At 49.7% G+C, this 19,504-nt stretch overlaps 1 protein-coding gene across 1 annotated transcript; it reads right to left on the bottom strand.

Moving 5' to 3' along the window:
• Positions 1–823: 823 nt before the first annotated feature.
• Positions 824–19,285, bottom strand: LOC121305658 (voltage-gated potassium channel subunit beta-2-like). Its single transcript, XM_041237352.1, is given in 14 exon segments — positions 824–1,136; positions 1,529–1,583; positions 2,283–2,410; positions 2,782–2,876; positions 3,675–3,795; positions 3,931–4,016; positions 4,447–4,533; positions 5,018–5,061; positions 5,912–5,956; positions 7,349–7,414; positions 8,080–8,159; positions 8,652–8,689; positions 9,295–9,338; positions 18,935–19,285. Coding segments are annotated over 14 exon segments (1,269 nt in total). The 5' UTR covers positions 19,192–19,285; the 3' UTR covers positions 824–1,013.
• Positions 19,286–19,504: the final 219 nt, after the last annotated feature.

Raw genomic sequence — 19,504 nt, 5'->3', positions numbered from 1 at the left:
GAGAAAAAGAGAGAGAGAGAGAGAGAGAGAGTGAGAGAGAGAGAGGGGGGGAGAGAGAGAGAGGGGGGGGGAGAGAGAGAGAGAGGGGAGAGAGAGAGAGAGAGAGGAGAGAGAGGGGAGAGAGAGGAAGAGACCATGAGACGGGGATGGGAGTCTCAGATAGAGTGCCTGAAGAATCACAGAGAGCCCTACTGGACGGAGAGGGAGAGAGAGAGAGAGAGAGAGAGAGAGGTTAGGGTTAGGGTTAGGAGCGACGGGTTGAATGCGGTTCGTTTAGAGAGATTGCATTCATATATAAATAAATTCCCAGTGAAGTTTACTGTATATAGAGTCAGCCTTCCAAGCCAGCAGATCCAATCACGAGCCACAGGTTGCAAATCCAGCCCCGCCCACTCTGAATAGTCCAACCACAGTGCTGAGTTTGAAATGTTATATTTCTTCACTGTACTTCCAGCCTTCCAGACTGACTTTGACTGTCCCTAGGGGTGGGGGAGGGGCATGCCTCCGCCCCATTGGCCAGCCGTGACCATGCCAGCTTTTAAGAGAAGCTGACTGGCTGAAAATAAGACAGCCCTGGCACGGAGATATTCCAAATGCTCCAGTGGAAGTGAAGGATGGAAAGAAAAGGCGTCTCTCATCCGTCGAAAAAGGGTGATGGAACCCACATACCTTTCTTCGCTCCTGACTTTCTTCCGGCGTCATCGTCTTACGTTTCATAATCTTAAATATATTATTATTATTATTATTATTATTATTATTATTATTACAGCAGCGATATGTTGAACAACTTAGATCAGGGCAGGCTGTACTTATCTAGAGGGGCAGGCAGCCCTGGTCCTAGACAGCCACAATCCTGCAGGCTTTGTAAATATCTCTTCAACACAAGGCAATTCTGATCAATTAAGCCAATCAATTAATCAATAAGGGGTGGGGCACTGCAGGACCAGGCGTGCCTACCCCTGGCGTAGACGAAAGCAGAGAGGAAATCCCTCCCTCCCTCTCTCCCTCTCTCCTCACGCCCGGGGTTCCTTCTTGGCCTGGGGCTTGTTCCCCAGAATGCCGTCGATTTCGCTCACAGTTTGGGGGTTCATGTGCCCCAAGACCTAAAGAGAGGAGAGAGTTAGCGCATCGTTCTGCTACTGTAAAAGACAACTGCTTTATTAACTGACCCGTGTGTGTGTGTGTGTGTGTGTGCGTGTGTGTGTGTGTGTGTGTGTGTGTGTGTGTGTGTGTGTGTGTGTGTGTGTGTGTGTGAGACCTGAGCGAGTGTGAGTACTTGGAGGTAACACAGTGCCACGGAAGTCTACATTTCGTTGCAGCCAGTTGCTCCTCGCTATTGGAAGTGACTCTGCAGCAGCAGCAGCGGTTGTTGATGATGCAGAGTTCACCCTCCCTGGTCTCTGTGAGTCGCTCTGGATAAAAGCGTCTGCTGAATCAATAATAATATTAATAATGATAATAATAATAATAATAATAATAATAATGACTCCCGAGGGACTTGCCCTGACTTACCCATGCATTGACATACCTGCGGTCCAACTCCAGGTTCGACGATCTGCACCTGTGGGGCTCTCTGTCTTTTCCTTCGACGTGGGGGAGATGACGCGTTCCGTGGTACCGACCCCCGCGCCTGCCCCCCCCACCGTCCCTTTTGCGTCTTTGGGCGAAACGCACAATGTTGTCCTGTGTCTTGGGTGACGTTAGATGTCGATCTCGGTTTGGTTGGGGTTTGGTTTGGGATCGATCTCGGTTTTGGTTGGCGTCTATATTGTCATTATGTCTTGTCTCAACGCACACATGTAAAGTTTTACAGAAAAAAAAGAAATTAAAGCAACAGTCCAAAAAAAAAACATTCACATCCCAATGTTGCTGTTTCAACGACCGCGCTTGGGCGTGCAATTCAATGTGTTAACAAGGGAACATTATTCAGCAGCTTTCACTGGACTCTATGAAGCTGAGGGAGTTCATTCTATATAGAGGGGGTGCAATTCAATATGTTAACAAGGGAACATTATTCAGCAGCTTTCACTGGACTCTATGAAGCTGAGGGAGTTCATTCTATATAGAGGGGGTGCAATTCAATATGTTAACAAGGGAACATTATTCAGCAGCTTTCACTGGACTCTATGAAGCTGAGGGAGTTCATTCTATATAGAGGGGGTGCAATTCAATATGATAACAAGGGAACATTATTCAGCAGGTTTAAGTCTACTTTATTAATAGTAGAGATTTCATGATTAAACTGACAGTAATATATATATATATATTAAAAGCAGTGGTACCAATTACCAATGGCTAGCTGGGCGATGGTGCAGTTCATTCTATCAGCCAGCAGGTGGAGCTCTTTAATCTTCGCTTGCTGGCGTTGGCCTTCCTCACTCCCCACCTTCTCTTTCAGCCACTGGTAGCCCTGGAGAGAGAGAGAATGAGAGAGAGAGAGAGTGAGAGGAGGGAGAGAGGGAGCTGAGAGAGAGAGAGGAGAGAGAGAGAGCGGGGGGGGGGGGGGGGGGGGGGGGTCAGGTCACACAACATGTACATGACGACCAAACACCAGGGACGAAGCGGGGGTTCTATAGTCTGGAGAGTGAGTGACACCGTCGCGCATCACACACACACACACACACTCACACACTCGGGAGCGAGTGTGTGACTGACTAGCTCGTAGAGTGCTTTCCCGTGCTGTCACAGTGCTTGACTACACTCTGCAATGCCTTCGCTGTGGGGAGCTTTTCCAAAGGGCAATGCGACCGACGCGGCTGTCCGATCGACCAGCTCTCCTACCTTCAGAGCAGCTCTGGAAGAGTCAGGGATCCTCTCGCAGTACTTCCCCGAGATGAGGCCACATGCTAGGGGGGACCAGGTCATCGTGCCCACCCCTGGCAGACACACAGACAGACAGTTTTATTCATTTGCAATGGGAGCACAGAGAGCACTAGGAGGGGTGCAGACACTCAGAATTGCCTTTAAGAAGCACAGAGGTTCAAATCCCAGCTCTCACTGACACTCCCTGTGTGTGTGTGTGTGTGTGTGTGTGTGTGTGTTTGTGTGTGACCCTGCAGCGAGTCATTGTTGTGGACCACGAGTCAGGTAAGTCTACAGAGGTAAACAAACGAGTCCTATGGATAGACTCTTCAGCTCTACGAGGTCCTATTGGAAGAGACTCTGCAGCAGCAGCAGTTGTTAATGATGCAGAGTTCACCCCCCTAGTCTCTCTGAGTCGCTTTGGATAAAAGCGCCTGCAAAATGACAGAATAATAATTACAATTGCAGTGGGTATGGAGTGCACAGTCACACTGTGATTGCAGTGGGTATGCAGTGCACAGTCACACTGTGATTGCAGTGGGTATGGAGTGCACAGTCACACTGTGATTGCAGTGGGTATGCAGTGCACAGTCACACTGTGATTGCAGTGGGTATGGAGTGCACAGTCACACTGTGATTGCAGTGGGTATGGAGTGCACAGTCACACTGTGATTGCAGTGGGTATGCAGTGCACAGTCACACTGTGATTGCAGTGGGTATGCAGTGCACAGTCACACTGTGATTGCAGTGGGTATGGAGTGCACAGTCACACTGTGATTGCAGTGGGTATGGAGTGCACAGTCACACTGTGATTGCAGTGGGTTCTGCACGTTGCCTCGTGGCCCCTGAGCTCGGACGGGCCCTTGACTCACCGATCTTGTGGAAGAGTTCGGGGAGCTGCACCTCCACCTTGTCCCGCTGGAACAGGTTGTACTCGGCCTGCTCGCAAACCGGGGGGATCAGATTGAACTGCCGTGCCACGGAGTACGCCTCCTAGTGGCGGGAGGAGAGAAATGCACTCAGTTAGCAACTGACAGCAGCACTGAGACCTGAAGACATATGCATAACGGGGTGTCCCAGCGCACCGGGAATCCCATGATCCCCCTTTTCAAGGCAGGCTCTCCTCACCATGATCTCCATTGCGCTCCAGCGGGACGTCCCCCAGTACATTGCCATTCCATGATCGATAACGAACGTCATGGCGCGGACCACCTCTGCAACACAGAGACAAAAACACAGGGCTTTACACTGTAAACCAGTCCTGCAACACAGAGACAGAAACACAGGGCTTTACACTGTGAACCAGCCCTGCAACACAGAGACAAAAACACAGGGCTTTACACTGTGAACCAGCCCTGCAACACAGAGACAGAAACACAGGGCTTTACACTGTGAACCAGCCCTGCAACACAGAGACAGAAACACAGGGCTTGACACTGTGAACCAGCCCTGCAACACAGAGACAAAAACACAGTCTCTGTCTTTAGGTGTCCCGAAGATGTGACTACTGTGAAACGTTGTGCATATTCTGGTTTTTGTGTCCCAAACACGTACAGACACAACAGAGACACACACACACACACACACAGAGACATATACACAAAGACAGTTGGTGTGAACTCTGTCTAGTCGTCTCTGTTTTACCTTCCATGGGGCAGTTGGCGTCTGTTTTGTTTGCAAACACGAGGTCCACATACTCCAGCTGCAGCCTGTCCAGGGAGCCCCTCAGACCTGAACACAAGGGGGCAGTGTTAACACCGAGGCAGGAGCGGAGAGAGTCACACCGAGGGAGATGTGTGGAGAGAGAGAGAGTCACACCGAGGGAGATGTGTGGAGAGAGAGAGAGAGAGTCACACTGAGGGAGATGTGTGGAGAGAGAGAGAGAGTCACACTGAGGGAGATGTGTGGAGAGAGAGAGAGAGAGTCACACTGAGGGAGATGTGTGGAGAGAGAGAGAGTCACACTGAGGGAGATGTGTGGAGAGAGAGAGAGTCACACTGAGGGAGATGTGTGGAGAGAGAGAGAGAGTCACACTGAGGGAGATGTGGAGAGAGAGTGACACTGAAAGCACTGGGGAAAAGAATTGGGAAAGTTGAGGAAATGGATGGGAGAAGAATGCGACTAAGGTAGGGAATGTGACTAGGGTAGGGAATGTGACTCGGGTAGGGAATGCCGTCAGGGTTCACACTCTCGCTGACTGACGGTTCGACTGTACCTTCGATAATGTGCTTCCTAGACAGGCCTCTCTCAGTCTCAGCCCTGAAAGACAAGTCAGGTCTGGATTATTCACCTTCAATTATACACCTGAGAAACACACCTGAAACATACCACACACCTGAGAAACACACACCACACACCTGAAACACACACCACACATACTTGTGGACTGGGATGGGTCAGACCCTGTGGTTTGGGATGATAGACCCTGTGGTTTGGGATGGGTCAGACCCTGTGGACTGGGATGGGTCAGACCCTGTGGTTTGGGATGGTAGACCCTGTGGTTTGGGATGGTAGACCCTGTGGTTTGGGATGGTAGACCCTGTGGTTTGGGATGGTAGACCCTGTGGTTTGGGATGGGTCAGACCCTGTGGTTTGGGATGGTAGACCCTGTGGTTTGGGATGGGTCAGACCCTGTGGTTTGGGATGGTAGACCCTGTGGTTTGGGATGGGTCAGACCCTGTGGTTTGGGATGGTAGACCCTGTGGTTTGGGATGGTCAGACCCTGTGGTTTGGGATGGTAGACCCTGTGGTTTGGGATGGTCAGACCCTGTGGTTTGGGATGGTAGACCCTGTGGTTTGGGATGGTCAGACCCTGTGGTTTGGGATGGGTCAGACCCTGTGGTTTGGGATGGTCAGACCCTGTGGTTTGGGATGGTCAGACCCTGTGGTTTGGGATGGTAGACCCTGTGGTTTGGGATGGTAGACCCTGTGGTTTGGGATGGGTTAGACCCTGTGGTTTGGGATGGGTCAGACCCTGTGGTTTGGGATGGGTCAGACCCTGTGGTTTGGGATGGGTCAGACCCTGTGGTTTGGGATGGTCAGACCCTGTGGTTTGGGATGGGTCAGACCCTGTGGTTTGGGATGGGTCAGACCCTGTGGTTTGACTCACTGTCCTCCCCAGTAAATCTTCGTGGTGACGACAAAACTGGATCTCCTGAGCAGAGGAGAAAAACAGAGGCCTCAGTTACAAACAGCGCTGGGCAGGTTTGCTCTCAATATACTGCACTGTAGATACAACTGTCTGTAATCCTATCTGGCTGCATCCCAGTTCATATTCTAGCAGTGTTATTATTATACACGGCATCCCAGTTCATATTCTAGCAGTGTTATTATTATACACAGCATCCCAGTTCATATTCTAGCAGTGTTATTATTATACACAGCATCCCAGTTCATATTCTAGCAGTGTTATTATTATACACAGCATCCCAGTTCATATTCTAGCAGCGTTATTATTATACACGGCATCCCAGTTCATATTCTAGCAGTGTTATTATTATACACGGCATCCCAGTTCATATTCTAGCAGTGTTATTATTATACACAGCATCCCAGTTCATATTCTAGCAGTGTTATTATAATACACGGCATCCCAGTTCATATTCTAGCAGTGTTATTATTATACACAGCATCCCAGTTCATATTCTATTCAGTGTTATTATTATACACAGCATCCCAGTTCATATTCTAGCAGTGTTATTATTATACACAGCATCCCAGTTCATATTCTAGCAGTGTTATTATTATACACAGCATCCCAGTTCATATTCTAGCAGTGTTATTATTATACACGGCATCCCAGTTCATATTCTAGCAGTGTTATTATTATACACGGCATCCCAGTTCATATTGTATTCTAGCAGTGTTATTATAATACACAGCATCCCAGTTCATATTCTAGCAGTGTTATTATTATACACAGCATCCCAGTTCATATTCTAGCAGTGTTATTATTATACACGGCATCCCAGTTCATATTCTAGCAGTGTTATTATTATACACAGCATCCTAGTTCATATTGTATTCTAGCAGTGTTATTATTATACACGGCATCCCAGTTCATATTCTAGCAGTGTTATTATTATACACGGCATCCCAGTTCATATTCTAGCAGTGTTATTATTATACACGGCATCCCAGTTCATATTCTAGCAGTGTTATTATTATACACGGCATCCCAGTTCATATTCTAGCAGTGTTATTATTATACACGGCATCCCAGTTCATATTCTAGCAGTGTTATTATTATACACGGCATCCCAGTTCATATTATTCTAGCAGTGTTATTATTCTACACAGCATCCCAGTTCATATTCTAGCAGTGTTATTATTATACACAGCATCCCAGTTCATATTCTAGCAGTGTTATTAGAACCCAGCATCCCAGTTCTGTGTTTATGAATGTTAAATTTGCAAACTACACTGTGTTTCAATATGAAGCTTGCATTGTAACCCTGCGCTGCCCTGTGACACCTGTGTGAGTCTCCTGGGGTAAAGGGGTCTGTAAAATAAATAATAATAATAATAATAATAATAATAAGAATACCTCCATCCTTTCTTCCTCCATCCTTTCAGGTGCTTAAGTATGTATTCCCAGGTAACAATTTCTGCTCTGTAGGGAAAAAAAAAACAAAGCTTCAGTATCTAATAACGTGATCGGTTTCATTCAATCGTTACCCCTGCTTTACAACCTCTACTCTCTTTAGTATCTAAGGCTTATTGCAGCAAAACATTATTCAATTTATTTTTATATTATATTTATTTTAAAATAATTTAAAAATCGGTCCATTCCCCCTGTTAAAGACCGACCAGCAGATGGCAGCATAAACAACTTTACCGCGGCTCTCCCTGGGGACCATTTTTTTAAAATATTTTATTAAACAATTAACCTTTATTTATTTATTTATTTAAACTCTGTGCAGCGTTTGAAAAGTAGTTGCCCTGCAATAGCTTTGTAAAAAATGAATAAATACATAAATACATCATCCATTTACTACAATGAAAAGCAACGCTACATTACACAGTGAAATACAAGGCATGGCAGATTTAATACAAGGCCGGCATGTGAAAAGTCTAGAACATGAGTACAAGATTTAAAAAAAAAAGAAGGTATGAATACAAAGAGCATGGGTAGGGAGAGAGAACAGGCGGGTCTTGAGAGTTGATCTGAAGCGAGCGACGGTAGCTGGGAGAGTCACACAGCGTTTCTCTGGGGGGGTTGGTGCACTGGAAACCAGAGCTCTGATCATACTGCAGGTAGAAGAGGAGGCGACTTACTTCCCTGACGCGTAGACCTCGGCCGTGTCGAACAGATTCACTCCGCTCTCGTACGCGAGCGTCACCAGGCTCTCCGCGGTCTGCAGAGCGACAAGGGGAGGGGTTGAAGGGGAGGTCCAGCCAGGCTAACAGACAGCGCAGCGTCGAAGTGTCCGAGAGGCGCAGCGTGTCGGAGAGGAGGGTTGTGCCAAACCACACCCCACATCCGACACAAGTTTGTGTGTGTGTGTGTAGGTGTGTGTGTGTCACAGCACACACACATCGCACACATCCACGACACACACCCGCAACACATCCATAGTCACATGTAGGTGTGTGTGTAGCGTGTGTAGGTGTGTGTGTGTGTGGCGTGTGTAGGTGTGTGTGTGGTGTGTGTAGGTGTGTGTGTGGTGTGTGTAGGTGTGTGTGTAGCGTGTGTAGGTGTGTGTGTGTGTGGCGTGTGTAGGTGTGTGTGTAGCGTGTGTAGGTGTGGGTGTAGCGTGTGTAGGTGTGGGTGTGTAGGTCTGGGTTCAAAGCTGCACTGTGGACTGCCTGGCTGTATTTTCTCGCAGGTCAGCCCAGTCACTGCTCACCTCATCGCTGATCTGAGATCCAAACGTTACCCATGTTCCTGAAATAGAGGGATCATGTTAATCAATGCATCCATACAGAGAAAACAGGCATTAGGGTATCTGTCAGTTTGTCTGTCTATCTGACGATCTCTCTCTGTGTATCTATCTGCAGGACTTGTCTTCCTGGCTATACAGTGGTGTGCAGATTTACTAAAACACTTCAATATGTGTAAAGCACAGAGAGGTCTGGTAAAGCATAGGGAAGCATTGTAAAGCACAGAGAGGTCTGGTAAAGCATAGGGAAGCATTGTAAAGCACAGAGAGGTCTGGTAAAGCATAGGGAAGCATTGTAAAGCACAGGGAGGTCTGGTAAAGCATAGGGAAGCATTGTAAAACACAGAGAGGTCTGGTAAAGCACAGGGAAGCATTGTAAAGCACAGAGAGGTCTGGTAAAGCATAGGGAAGCATTGTAAAGCACAGAGAGGTGTGGCAAAGCATAGGGAAGCATTGTAAAGCACAGAGAGGTCTGCTAAAGCATAGGGAAGCATTGTAAAGCACAGAGAGGTGTGGTAAAGCATAGGGAAGCATTGTGAAGCACAGAGAGGTCTGGTAATTTCCTATGGGAAATGTTTCTAATGACGTTCCTGGTGATTGAAAGACTCACCTAAACCCACACAGGAGACCCGGAGTCCAGACTTCCCCAGATTTCTGAAACCGAGAGAGAGAGAGAGAGAGAGAGGGGGGGGGAGGGGAGGGAGGAGAGAGAGGAGAGAGAGAGGGAGAGAGAGAGAGAGAGAGAGGGGGAGAGGGGGGAGAGAGAGGAGAGAGCGAGAGAGAGAGAGAGAGAGAGAGAGGGAGAGAGAGGGGGAGTGAGAGAGAGAGAGAGAGAGAGAGGAGAGAGAGAGAGAGAGAGAGAGAGAGAGGAAACAGGTTTCCCGTGAGCAGCAGCTTTCACAAGCTACCCTTTTTACATTGAGAGAAACAATGCAGACGAAGCGCGGCGACATAGAAAATAGAAACACACTGCGAAGAGAGAGACAGGAGAGAGAGGAGAGAGAGAGAGGAGAGAGAGAGAGAGTGAGAGAGAGAGAGGAGAGAGAGAGATTACACCTGACTGAGACACACAAACACACAACACACACACACACACTGGACACACTGACACACACACACACACACACACACACACACACTTGTGAAACGTCGTTTTGGTCAAAGTGATCCTACTGGGTTCTTTTAAATGGGAAAATTTACCAAGTAACGTTTTGCGTTTCGTTTCACACTGATATTGCGTCGCACTTGTTTTCGTTGTCACTGTCGCGCCCAATTGCTGTCACTGCTGTCGCGGCACCAAGAATTTCTGTACTTTCCGCGCACAAATGCAAAAGCACAGTGACAGCGCGGTAAAGCAGAGTGACAGCACGGTAAAGCACAGTGACAGCACGGTAAAGCACAGTGACAGCACGGTAAAGCACAGTGACAGCACGGTAAAGCACAGTGACAGCGCGGTAAAGCAGAGTGACAGCGCGGTAAAGCACAGTGACAGCACGGTAAAGCACAGTGACAGCACGGTAAAGCACAGTGACAGCACGGTAAAGCACAGTGACAGCGCGGTAAAGCACAGTGACAGCACGGTAAAGCACAGTGACAGCACGGTAAAGCACAGTGACAGCACGGTAAAGCACAGTGACAGCGCGGTAAAGCACAGTGACAGCACGGTAAAGCACAGTGACAGCACGGTAAAGCACAGTGACAGCGCGGTAAAGCACAGTGACAGCGCGGTAAAGCACAGTGACAGCGCGGTAAAGCACAGTGACAGCACGGTAAAGCACAGTGACAGCACGGTAACGCACAGTGACAGCGCGGTAAAGCACAGTGACAGCACGGTAACGCACAGTGACAGCGGTAAAGGTAATGACAGCACAGTGACAGCACGGTAAAGCACAGTGACAGCGCGGTAACGCACAGTGACAGCGCGGTAAAGCACAGTGACAGCGCGGTAAAGCAGAGTGACAGCGCGGTAACGCACAGTGACAGCGCGGTAAAGCGCAGTGACAGCACGGTAACGCACAGTGACAGCACGGTAAAGCAGAGTGACAGCGCGGTAAAGCACAGTGACAGCGCGGTAAAGCACAGTGACAGCGCGGTAAAGTGCGGTAAAGCAGAGTGACAGCACAGTGCAGCGCGGTAAAGCACAGTGACAGCGCGGTAAAGCACAGTGACAGCGCGGTAAAGCACAGTGACAGCACGGTAACGCACAGTGACAGCGCGGTAAAGTGCGGTAAAGCACAGTGACAGCGCGGTAAAGCACAGTGACAGCGCGGTAAAGCACAGTGACAGCGCGGTAAAGTGCGGTAAAGCAGAGTGACAGCGCGGTAAAGCACAGTGACAGCACGGTAAAGCAGAGTGACAGCGCGGTAAAGCAGAGTGACAGCACGGTAAAGCACAGTGACAGCGGTAAAGCACAGTGACAGCACGGTAAAGCACAGTGACAGCGCGGTAAAGCACAGTGACAGCACGGTAAAGCACAGTGACAGCGCGGTAAAGCACAGTGACAGCACGGTAAAGCACAGTGACAGCGCGGTAAAGCACAGTGACAGCGCGGTAAAGCACAGTGACAGCGCGGTAAAGCACAGTGACAGCGCGGTAAAGCACAGTGACAGCGCGGTAAAGCACAGTGACAGCGCGGTAAAGCACAGTGACAGCGCGGTAAAGTGCGTCGTGTCACTGTCAGCGCCAAATATTTCGTGTCACTGTCTGGCGCGCCACAATTTCGTGTCACTGTCGCTCATCAATTGCTCGCGCCAATTAAAAATCGTAATCCACTGCGCGTCGGCTAACGCACAGTGACAGCGCGGTAAAGCACAGTGACAGCGCGGTAACGCACAGTGACAGCGCGGTAAAGCGCAGTGACAGCACGGTAACGCACAGTGACAGCACGGTAAAGCACAGTGACAGCGCGGTAACGCACAGTGACAGCGCGGTAACGCACAGTGACAGCGCGGTAAAGCACAGTGACAGCGCGGTAACGCACAGTGACAGCGCGGTAAAGCACAGTGACAGCGCGGTAAAGTGCGGTAAAGCACAGTGACAGCGCGGTAAAGCACAGTGACAGCGCGGTAAAGCAGAGTGACAGCGCGGTAAAGTGACAGCGCGGTAAAGCGCAGTGACAGCGCGGTAAAGCAGAGTGACAGCGCGGTAAAGCAGAGTGACAGCACGGTGACGCCCTTCTCTTGTTCCAAAGCTTCTCCTTTGTTCTGCTATTTTTCTTTGAAGCAGGTTTGCTTCGCTAAGCGAGGCTGGTTTGTGCATCGCCGAGGCTGCCAGCCTCACGCCCAGCTTCCTCCCCTCAATCACCTCAAAGAGGATGCTTTCCAGATTTCTACCCGTACACCACACAAGGAGGAGAGCGTCAGACACCTGATGCCCTTGAGCTGTCACATCAACAGCGGCACAGATACAAAAACAAGACACAGCAGAAAACAATTCTCTACTGACTGGAATACTGTCAGCCCCCTCGTCGTAACTCTGCTGTGAGTAGGTATAGCAGACCGCAGTAGTGGCATTGCAGTGGCGTTCTTACAAGAGCACACTGTCGTTTCACAGCTGTCCAGTGCCCTGTCTCCGTGGTTATACTCTGCCTTTACAGTGATTTGCCATTTAAAAAAAAAAAAAAAATATCATACCTCTCTGTGCTTCACAGTTTCTTCTATAAAAGTTTCCCTTAGTAAAAGCACAGCCAAGTGCTCAAAGGGAATACCCTTTCGTGTCGGTTCGACCTTATATTAGTAAGAGTGTGGTAAAGGATAGGGAAGCATTGTAAAGCACAGAGAGGTCTGGTAAAGCATAGGGAAGCATTGCAAAGCACAGAGAGGTCTGGTAAAGCATAGGGAAGCATTGTAAAGCACAGAGAGGTCTGGTAAAGCATAGGGAAGCATTGTAAAGCACAGAGAGGTCTGGTAAAGCATAGGGAAGCATTGTAAAGCACAGAGAGGTCTGGTAAAGCATAGGGAAGCATTGTAAAGCACAGAGAGGTCTGGTAAAGCATAGGGAAGCATTGTAAAGCACAGAGAGGTCTGGTAAAGCACAGGGACAGCATTGTAAAGCACAGTAAAAGTGGGGAGGGGTTTCCCCCCTTCGTAACAATTTCCGTGGTCTCGCTCAGACAAGACCGATTTCTTGTCCCTGCGCTTCCATACGTTTGCGTGTTCTTAAATCACCTTGCGTTTCCCTGAAGCATTGCAAAGCACAGAGAGGGTAAAGCATAGGGAAGCATTGTAAAGCACAGAGAGGTCTGGTAAAGCATAGGGAAGCATTGTAAAGCACAGAGAGGTCTGGTAAAGCATAGGGAAGCATTGTAAAGCACAGAGAGGTCTGGTAAAGCATAGGGAAGCATTGTAAAGCACAGAGAGGTATGGTAAAGCATAGGGAAGCATTGCAAAGCACAGAGAGGTCTGGTAAAGCATAGGGAAGCATTGTAAAGCACAGAGAGGTCTGGTAAAGCACAGGGAAGCATTGCAAAGCACAGAGAGGTCTGGTAAAGCACAGGGAAGCATTGCAAAGCACAGAGAGGTCTGGTAAAGCACAGGGAAGCATTGTAAAGCACAGAGAGGTCCGAATGTACTCATGCAATACCCTTTGTCGTATTGCTTGCTGCTATTAAAGTATTCAAACCCTCAGCGTTAAACTGACAAATCACTGCAGTGAGAGAATCGCTCTAAACGCGCAATATAACGAATGAATCGTTCAGGGAAGGCTTGTATCCACAGCGATTTACACAGAGACCAGGGGGGGGGGGGGGGGGGGGGGGGGGTGGGGGGGGGGGTGAACTCTGCATCATCAACAACCGCTGCTGCTGCTGCAGAGTCTCTTCCAATAGGACCTCGTTTGTTTTACGTCTCGTCCAGAAGACTCACACCAGTAGGATGTTGCGTTTTTTTTTTTTTGGTTTTTTTTTCTCAAAGCGTTTCTATGCAGGTTGAATCGAGGGGTGTGTTGCGTTGTCAGCGAGTCTAGCTGTGCACTGAGCTGTCAAGACAGAATATATCGCCTTTGTGCGGAGGAATGTAATAACCCCGCACAGTATTATTAACACCCCGCACGGTATTATTACCACCCCGCATAACCCACACCCCGCACCTACCTGTATTTCATTCCAGTGAGGCGGCCGGTCGTCTCTTTCAAGAAAATCGGCAACTGGGCGATACCATGGTACCCATTTCGAATCGGCACGGCCACCGACACCGCCGGCCGCACTTTGACTTGCGGGTGATGGTAATGCCCGCTCCCGTTGCCCAGTTGCCCGCCGCTGGGGCAACTGCCCCCGGCCGCCGCGGAAGAGGACGAACGCACCCCGCATAAGCGATCGTCGCTGATGCGGCTTTTGAGGTTGTGCTCCGTGCAAGCCATCGAGACCTGCATCGTCGTGCTGTGTGTGGCGAGGAGGGAGGGAGAGGCTGCAGACCGAATCGAGGGGCTTAGCTGGGCGAGGGCGGCAGCGGCGGCGGCTGCAACCGGTGTCTTGCTTTGAGTAGACTTGCATGTATCCGCGTCCAGGTGTGTATCTGTTACATTAGACGCGCCGTGCCGCTTTGCTTAGCCCGCCCGCCCTCATCTGTTCTCGGATCAGCCCGGTTGGATCGGATTGGGTGGCAGCGTGATGAGATTTATTTATTTATTTATTTATTCCTACTGCTGCTGCAGTCGTTTCTAAATAAATAAATTAATAATTTTGCAATAGCCGCCGTTAGATTTTCTGTTAGAAATCTCACACAAAACAAACAATAGACATATTATATATAATATGTATAAGGCAGCCCCGATGTTCCAAAAGCCTTGTTGCATTAAGAAGAAAAACACAACACGTCGATCTGTCTCCAATGCATGGAAGTCCCTGTTACACCGCGCAGTGCTGTCGTGCACCGATGCTGTGTTATACCGTGTGCTGAAGTAAATCTGGCTGCTCTTCCCAGCTTCACGCCCTCATACACGCACACGAACACACGCTGCTGTCTGCAATCGCGCAGATTAACACGCACACCGCTCCTTGCCATCAATATTTCACCCTCCCCCTCCTCTCTCTCTCTCTCTCTCTCTCTCTCTCTCTCTCTCTCTCTCTCCGCCTCTTCTCTTTCTTTCAAAAGACAGCAGCACAAATTAACCCCTTCTGTGCCAGACGATGGGAACTGCACACACACACACACACACACACACACACACACACACACACACACACACACACACACACACACGTGTTTGTTTTCTTCAAAGGGCATTGTTGTATTATTTCCAGCACTGCACCGCCCCCTGGGGGCCACACTAAGCTACAGCGGCCGTCTACCCGGTACAGCACTGCACGGGTCCTGCTGTTTGACTGCGTGCTTCACCGGCTTCCTTTCCACACAGAGTCGAAATGATTAAAAACTGCGGGCATGTGCTCGAAATGCTACACTGTGCTGCCTGATGCGTCAGAAAAAAAGCTTTCAGAAGCGAACAGATCCTAACTATCTAACCCTAGGGTTTCCCCTCAGTGATATTAAACGCGGGGGGAGCCAGTTACACGTGTGAGTGACATCAAGCGGAGTGAGACCTAACCAAACGATATTAATAATAATAATGAGTCATTCAGCAGATGCTTTTATCCAGAGCGACTCAGAGAGACCAGGGGGGTGAACTCTAAATCATCAACAACCGCTGCTGCTGCAGAGTCTCTTCCAATAGGACCTCGTTTGTTTTACATCTGAAGGACGGAGCACAAGGAGGTGAAGTGACTCGCTCAGGGTCACACACACACAGGGAGTCAGTGGCTAACTCGTGTCCTAACTTGGAGAACCATGGAGCTCACTGCCTTCCACACTGCAGCCCAGCCGATTTGAAATCTCCTGGTACCGGACTGAGCTACTCCCCACTGCCTTCCACACTGCAGCCCAGCGCTTTCTTTATCTAACCACTGAGCTCCTCAAACCCACTGCCTTCCACACTGCAGCCCAGCGCTTTCTTGATCTAACCACTGAGCTCCTCAAACCCACTGCCTTCCACACTGCAGCCCAGCGCTTTCTTGATCTAACCACTGAGCTCCTCAAACCCACTGCCTTCCACACTGCAGCCCAGCGCTTTCTTTATCTAACCACTGAGCTCCTCAAACCCACTGCCTTCCACACTGCAGCCCAGCGCTTTCTTTATCTAACCACTGAGCTCCTCAAACCCACTGCCTTCCACACTGCAGCCCAGCGCTTTCTCTAACCACTGAGCTACTCAAACCCACTGCCTTCCACACTGCAGCCCAGCGCTTTCTTTATCTAACCACTGAGCTCCTCAAACCCCACTGCCTTCCACACTGCAGCCCAGCGCTTTCTTTATCTAACCACTGAGCTCCTCAAACCCTCTGCCTTCCACACTGCAGCCCAGCGCTTTCTCTAACCACTGAGCTCCTCAAACCCACTGCCTTCCACACTGCAGCCCAGCGCTTTCTTTATCAAACCACTGAGCTCCTCAAACCCTCTGCCTTCCACACTGCAGCCCAGCGCTTGTTTACTTTCGTTATCTCTTGCTAAGTAAAGCACACTGCAGCCCGGCGCACAGTAAAACCCCGTCCGGTCCGGATCCTGCCCGGTTTCAAAGCCCGGCGGGTGCAGCAGCACAATAAGCCCCTCTCCCCTGGTTGGGCAGACCCCGACGGTCTCTGCCCCTCTCCCCGGTACCTGTGCGCTATGCCGCTGTGGAGGGGCGGGGGCAGGCAGTGCTGCCTCAGGAACTCCTCCAGGCTCCTCTGCTCGCTGGGCAGGACGGGGCAGCGAGGAGGGAGCGGGGAGCTTCGCTGCGCCGATGCGGGCTGACACGACGTCCTCCGCTTGGCTCCCAAACCTCCGCCCGCCCCCCTCGCCCGTCTCTGGGGGCTCCCGAACAGATCACCGCAGTTGTTTTTGGAGTACATCATCTCCCCCGAGCGCTATAACACTTTCCTTCGTTGCCCTGCGCGCTCCTATAGAGATCTCGATATATACACAATTAAAATGAGTTGACCACAGCTCTCCCAAGCAACGCTTAGCTCTCCTTAGCTGCTGTGGGAACCTCACTTGCAATCTTCCGAAAGTCCCGATCTTTTTTTGGTTTTGTTATGTCTCTGAGTTTGTGCCTCTCGGTCCGGCGAACCAGCCTCGTTATAAAGCGCCTGGCGGGGCTGTCTGTCCGCCCCCACCCCAGCGGTCTCCTGTCAACACTGCGCTGAAACGTCCCTTTTGGCTAAAATAGCCACACATTCCCGCTGCTTTAAATAGCTGCCCAACTTGAGAAGCAAATTTCGGTTCAAGGATGAATCCTGTATTGTTGCGGATCTATAGTATACTGTATACAGATGGTCGGCGCTGAGACAAAGTGCGCACTATCATCCGCTGGTATTAGAAAGAATACAAGCACAGCTTGGTATATGGTGAAAGGCGCTATATAAGAATACGGATCGATTGGTTGATTTCTGGGGCCGGGGGTTCAGCTGGGTAAAGCTTATCACAGAGAGACATGATTGAAAGACTATTAAAAGAAAACAAAACCCACCCGCATGCCTTAGAATTATACCTGGGGGGGTTGAGGAGAGGAGAGGAAGAGAGGGGGGAGGAGAGGAGAGGAGAGGAAGAGAGGGGGAGAGGAGAGAAGAGGAGAGGAGAGGAGAACTTCTCGAGAGGAGGGGGAGGGGAGAGAGGAGAGGAGAGGAGAGAGGAAGAGAGGAGAGGAGAGGAGAGAGGGGAGAAGAGGAGAGGAGAGGAGAGGAAGAGGAGAAGAGAGGAAGAGAGAGAGGAGAGGAGAGGAGAGGAGAGAGGGAGAGAGGGGGAGAGGAGAGGAAGAGGAGAGAGGGGGAGAGGAGAGGAGAGAGAGGAGAGAAGAGAGAGAGAGAGAGAGAGGAGAGGAGAGAGAGGAGGAGAGAGAGAGGAGAGAGAGGAGAGAGAGAGAGAGAAGAGGGGGGAGAGGAGAGGAGAGAGAGGAGAGAGGAGAGGGGGAGAAGCTCAGGGGAGAGGAGAGAGGAGGGAGAGAGAGGGAGAGGAGAGGAGAGGAGAGAAGAGGAAGAGGAGAGGAGAGGAGAGGGAGAGAGGGGGAGAGGAGAGGAGAGGAGGGAGAGGAGGGGGAGAGGAGAGGGGAGGGGAGGGGAGAGAGAGAGAGGAGAGGAGGAGAGGAGGGGAAGATAGGTGGAGAAAATGGAGGAGAGTGGGGAGTGGAGAGGACAGATCCTGGGAGCAGAACTAGGAAAGAAAAACGAAGAAAAAGTAGATGAGAGGGGATCCTAAGGTGGTCTCCTTCTATTGCTGTGCTGAAAGGATCCAACCACTCCTCTCCTTCTGGAGACCTGAACTTTCCTTTACGAGAGTGGAGTGTGGCAGTCCGAACCCTCACCCTTTCCGATGTTACTTTCTCCCTGGTCCTAAAAACGCCTCCTAACAGAACTCCTCCCTAACCCCCCCGGAAGATTGCTTCCTGAGGGGAGAGGGGAGGAGAGGAGAGGGGGAAGGGTAGGCCATGACTTGATGTTAAAATATAATACCAATCTCCAAGAGTACGAACCTGTGTGCAGTCCTGAACCCTCACCTAACCATTCTCACCTCAAACGTACTTAAAATCAAAAGGTGAAGTCTTCCTTGTAACTTTTGATTTTGTTTTTGCGATGGTTTTAAATGGTTTTAAACGCAGCTACACAAACACTGTTTATTTATGCATTACTATTTTTTTTTTTAAATATCAGAAGCCACAATCCATGCTGTAGAGTAGATAACCCTCGATACAGTCTGCATGCTTTTTAAAACACGCTGAACCGCGCCTCTCTGGGCTCTGCAATGGTTAGCTATTTTGAATGGTGCAACCCAACCGAATGCGATAATCTTCTGTTCAGTGAGTCGCTGAGTACTGTACACCGGTACAGTTGTGTATTTAAAATGTGTATAGCCCCTCTCTCCCTCCCTCCCTCCTTACCTCCCTCTCTCTCCTCTCTCCCTCCCCCCTTACCTCCCTCTCTCTTTCTCTCTCCCTCTCCCCTCGTAGAAGAGAGGGCAGCAATACCTGGACGCCGATCCTCATGCTCTCAAGATTGGGAACCTATAAAGAAAAGAGTACCGAGTAGACATAAGGAGAGAAGGGAGAGACTCCGAGGGGCGGTGGGAGAGAGCGGCTGGCATCGGTGTCATCAGCTAACAGGGAGTTCCTCTCTCTCCCTCCCTCTCCCTCTTTCTCTCTCCCTCCCTATCTCCCTCTCTCCCTTTCTCTCTCTCTAGTTATAAAAAAAAAAGAAGCTTTACGCAGTGTCCGATCAGCGGGCACGTTACCTGTACGGCATGCCGGTGCTCTCCGCAACACCCTCGGTCAGGGAGATCCCGCACTCCCGGAGGTAGCGCTGAGTCTGCCGCTTGTCCATCAGCTTGCGGGCCGCTTCCAGAATCTCTCTGGTCAGCTCGCCCTTGCCGGTGTCACGGGTCTTGCTGGTTTTGAGCAGCGTGGCGGGGACTGGTTTGGGTCTTTTGTTGTTAGATATCCCGTACAGTTCCTCCACGCTGAATTTGCCTCCCTTCGCTCCCTTAGCCATTTCGGAGAGTTTAGATGTCTATCGCCTTTGATGCACTCGGCTTGTGTGTTTTATTTTTTATTTTTTTGCTTCGAGTTCTTGTGTCGAGTTTCGTGATGAGCCGTCCCTCTAAGACATCAAATACGAATGCTAAAAAAAAAAAAAAAAAATAAAAAAAAATAAAGAAACTAAAAAGTTAACTTTGCCAAGTTCTGCCAACCAAACGCAAAAAAGATTAAAATAAAAAATAATCTTTATTAGAAATTTTGTATTTTTGCAACAAATAAATAATTAAAAATAATAATAAATGTATTAAAAAATTTTTAATAAAATA

This window comes from Polyodon spathula, chromosome 44, assembly GCF_017654505.1.
Source record: "Polyodon spathula isolate WHYD16114869_AA chromosome 44, ASM1765450v1, whole genome shotgun sequence".
NCBI lineage: Eukaryota > Metazoa > Chordata > Actinopteri > Acipenseriformes > Polyodontidae > Polyodon > Polyodon spathula.
Note: the sequence above shows the minus strand (reverse complement) of the source record. Positions and strands in the feature narration are given on the sequence as shown.